This window comes from Fukomys damarensis, unplaced genomic scaffold (genome assembly GCF_012274545.1).
Source record: "Fukomys damarensis isolate Sample0158 unplaced genomic scaffold, DMR_v1.0_HiC HiC_scaffold_22, whole genome shotgun sequence".
Lineage (NCBI taxonomy): Eukaryota > Metazoa > Chordata > Mammalia > Rodentia > Bathyergidae > Fukomys > Fukomys damarensis.
This window is the reverse complement of record NW_022900934.1, coordinates 9,978,234-9,982,656: the sequence shown is the minus strand read 5'-3', so window position 1 is coordinate 9,982,656 and position 4,423 is coordinate 9,978,234. Positions and strand designations below refer to the sequence as shown.

The following is a 4,423-nucleotide window of genomic DNA, read 5'->3' as shown; positions in this document are numbered from 1 at the left end:
CCGCCAGCGCCCCGCAATCGCACGCGCATGCACATCCCGCTCACCCCAGTCTCCCACCGTCACTCTCACGCGCACCTTTCTGCACACCCGTCGCACGCACATTCATGAATCCTCTTTCCCTGGTGTTCACATTCAACTAAGCTCTAATACAACACGCACCATGTCACACTCGTCCCCCACCAACGTCCATGTCCGCAGTCACACGCCCTCGGCACTTCATGCACCGAACCTGCTCAACTCCCCCCACACCTTGGGTCACTTGTCCACACACTGTGCATCTCACACACCTGCGACCTCTGGATTCCAGTCGCAGAAACCTACAGTTGAGCTCACTCGGCTTTTCCAACTCACCCACTGTCTTGAGACAGTCACAGCTACGTCTCCACCTGGATTCCTGAAATTGTCACATGCCCCTTCTGGTGGGCATTTCTCACACTGGGGGGGGGGCTACTTTTTGTTTGTTTGGTTTTGTTGTTTGCTGTGTGGCCCAGGCTGGCCTTGAAACTCACTGTGCGGCCCAGGGTAGCCTCGAACTCCCCAGGGAACCTTCTGCCTCAGCTTCCCGAGTCCCGGGAGTACAGGCTCGCACCACCAGCCCACCACCTTTCTGGCCTTGCGCATACACGAACGCTCAGTCCCCAGACAGACGGCCATGTGCACTCTGTGATTCACAGACTCGCAGCCCTGACACCTTCCTCATCTGTACTCACATTCTCCCACGGTGTCGAGGACCCACAACCCTTCCGGAGGCCTGACAGTAATGGTGGGGAGGAAATTTAAAACCAATATATAATTGAGAAGCTTCAAAACGTAACACCATAAAAACGAATTAACTGCAACTAAAACCCTTAAGTAGTAGCACCTCGTGATAGTTCACGTTGGGTGTAGGGTGCCTTTGAGTATGCGGTGGGGCCCACAAAACCCCAGTATTTAGGGCACTTGGGCTGAGGAAAGAAGAGCTGGAAGGATCTCAACTAACACGGGTGACTTATGTCCCAAAGAAGATCCTCAGGAAGGAAAGCATGTCATTACAAGTTGCTACACTGTACCTTTGGAGAGGAAATAGCATTCTTAAACCAGCAGACCTGGTCTGCCCTGCCTGTGTATCTCCCACATGCATCTAGAATGATGGCCTCCTGTGACAACTGAACCTTAGTTATCCTAACACTTCCAGGCAGAACTCATCCCGATTCCCAAAATCTTCTAGCTCCCTCTGACCCTTGTAGCCACTCTTGCCAGACTGTGCCATCTTCCATGGCGGGCAGTAACGAGTAGCTCATCCGGGTGTGGGGCCACAGTCCCAGCACTCAGGAGGCTGAAACCAGAGGATCGCAGCAAATTTGAGGCCAGCCTGTAGTTCAGGCCTGAACTACACAGTGAGACCCTATCTCAAGTAAAAAGCAAAGAGTGGTTCCTCCTGGGATCCTGGGTCACTTCCACTGCCTCCCAGCTGTAGAACTCCAAGCAAGTTACAAACTGCAGGGCCTCAGTTTCCTCATTTGTTAAATGGGTCTACACTGGGAGTCCAAAGCCAGCCTGAACTACATAGCCAGACCTCATTGTACAAAACAAAAAATGACATTTGGGGGAAAATCCACAGAAGATGTAATCATTTATTTCAGTAGGCTTCAGGCATGGGAAATAACGAGGTAGGGACAATCCCCTATTCCTGCAGAGGACATCTGAGAGAAGGTGGTAAAAGCCCTTGAGGAGTGGATATCTTCTACAGCTCACCTTCAAGGTGACCTGGGCCTTGCCTTTAGCTGTGAGCTATTTTGCAACTGTATGGGTTACAGGAAATTGATAGTAATGCAAAGAGTTCTTATTCCCAGAAATGTGAATGAATTGTTTGATTATTTACTCTGTAGATATTGACACTGTTTTGTAGCTCTTTGTGAATTCAGCATTCCTTAGTACCTGTGAATCAGCTGTAGATCATCCACGTGAACATTTTATGTTGGTTAAGGGTCATGATGGACCCCCTTTAAAATATTTCCATGGGGAAACACAAAACAAGTAAATATTTTAGGGGGAACAAATGCCATGTTATCCAGGTGTGGTGACATATGCCTATAATCAAAGCACTCTGGGAGGCTGAGACAGGAGGATTCTAATTTAAGCCCGGCAGGGGCAACACAGCAACTTGACGAGACCCTGTCTCAAAATAAAAAATAAAAAGGGCTGAGGATGTAGCTCAGTGCAAAGGCCCTTGGTTCAATTCCTAATACTGAAAAGAAAAAGCCATGTGAATAATGAGACAGAGATGTTTCTTGCTCTGTTAATCATCCTTAATCATTCTTACTTGATAAATTTAAAGCATTGGCAACGCTAAGTTTCTACCTATCTCCCCTCTAGTTTTTGTGTTTGGGAGGGGTGGGTAGTGGGGCTCAAACTCAGGACCTTGCACTTGCGAAGCAGGCAGTGGAACCACTGAGCTAAATCTCCAGCCTCTAGTTTTTAAATTTATTTTTCTTTTCATTTATTTATCTTTTTGAGACAGTCTCTATGTAATTGAATCCTGCCTTGAAACTGCTATGTAACCCAGGCTGGCCTTGAATTTTTGCTCCTGTCTCAGCTCCTGAGTGCTAGGATCACAGGTGTGCATCACCATACCTGGCTCCAGCTCTTTCCTATTTTTAAAAACCAATTTGGGGCTAAGATGTAGCTCAGTGAAGAGCACTTACCTAGCATGAGCAAGGCCCTCACTTCAATCCCTAGTACATGAAGAAAGAGAAGAAAAGGTATAAATACAACTTCACTGGCCTGTAGAATTCCAAAGATTAGTGACCTCACACTCTGTTGGAGTTTCTTCTCCATCTTCTATGGTCTTTGCAACGTCAGAAAATGAAATGGAATTGTTACAGCTGAGTGGGCCAAAAATAGTCCAGGTTCTTGTGTACAGCAAGGAAAGAATTGCCAGGTGTGCGCCTCATAATATTTAATAAGTAGCTACCTTTTATTGAAGATCACAAGACGGTAGCAGGAACAGGGAGAAGGGAAAAGGGGACTTGATAACGCGGGCTTCTGGTATTTATAAGGTCAGAGGTGCCTCCCGCTGCCTCTCTCTGATGTCAGCACATGACCTCCTAATTTAAACCTGGGTAATCATGAGGGTGGTGTTCGGTTTATTTATGGTTGAATGAGAAGGGAAGTGGCTCTCACAACCTCCCTGTTTTAGAATCACGGAAGCATGGATGATCTTTAGGATGGTGTGGTGTTTACAGTTGAGCAAAGGTAAGGGAGTAACTCAGCTGCCTTCCTCTGACTGAACTAGAATCAGGCTCTGAGGACAACTAGTCCAGGATGTGACGGGCTTTTTTTTTTTTGGTCCCCAGGGGAATTCTTTCCAGGTTCTTGGTGTCCCAAACGAAGAGTAGAACAGGACACATGGGGAGGGTGGCAGAGATGTACACTTACTAACAATGGAAAAGGAGTATGCTTTGCAGAGTGAAGGTGGGCGGGGAAACAGATTCATATTTGCCACGGAGATAAGGGTTGGGGGCTTTTGGATTGGGAATTCCTAGCCTGGTTTCTCCCTCATGCAAACAAGGCATTGGGGTGGTTTTCCTATCAAAAACTCGCTTGGCCTGGCACCAGATTTAAATTGTTCCATTGTCCTATGGAAGACTTAGTTTCAGGCCAGATGTAAATGAAGAATTGAAAATGGCACTTTTCTGATTGGTCCTGCGCACCATGCTCCAGAACTGCAGAGTCATCCTAGATCCTGTGTTCTGAGTGCCCCTGGGTCTCGTGGCTCTAACAGATGATGTCCATTTGCTTGACCAGTTTTTGTCCAGCCCTAATCTCCTGCCTCACCCCCACCCCCACCCCCGAGACAGAATGCCCATAATTCTTTCTGGAATGCTCGGAGAACGGAGGGCTTTCTCTACATATAGTTGTTTTCTGCTGAAAGGGGCAGTCGGCCCAACCAACTAGGATATTGGGGCTCAAAGACTGGGCTGGAAGGAACGTCCATGTCAAGAATTCTTAAGCCACCTGCTCAATGGGCACAAGCTCAGTGAGTGTCAGGGGAGAAGTGGTCTGCAGCCTGGATCATCATCTGAAGGCAGATTTTAATGCCTTACATGGACACATTTTACTATTATGTTGCAGAGATAGAAGACAAATATTGGAAGGAGTGGGTTAGATTATTTTCTGGTCTGTCTAAAAAGACAGACTATGACAGATCTGGCAATTAGAGACATTATTTTTCCATGAGTTTTCCAAGGAGTTTTATTTCTATACTTCTTGGGGAGAGGGATTAGGTAAACTATCAGGAGCCTGAAAGTCATAGCTTCAGCAAGGTATACACATTATGGATCCAGTTTAAAGTGGGAGTCCTGGGCCGGGGATTTAGCTCAGTGGTTCCACCGCCTGCCTTGCAAGCAAAGGGTTCCGAGTTTGATCCCTGGTGAAAAAAAAA

The 4,423-nt window shown here is 47.1% G+C and overlaps 1 protein-coding gene across 1 annotated transcript in view; it reads right to left on the bottom strand.

The window, feature by feature from the left end:
• Nucleotides 1-294, bottom strand: part of Atp9a (ATPase phospholipid transporting 9A (putative)) — a 143,495-nt gene extending 143,201 nt beyond the window's left edge. The window contains exon 1 of the mRNA XM_033767138.1: nt 250-294. Coding sequence (XP_033623029.1) covers nt 250-278 — 29 coding nt within the window. The 5' untranslated portion in view covers nt 279-294. The remainder of the gene's footprint in view (nt 1-249) is intronic.
• Nucleotides 295-4,423: the final 4,129 nt, after the last annotated feature.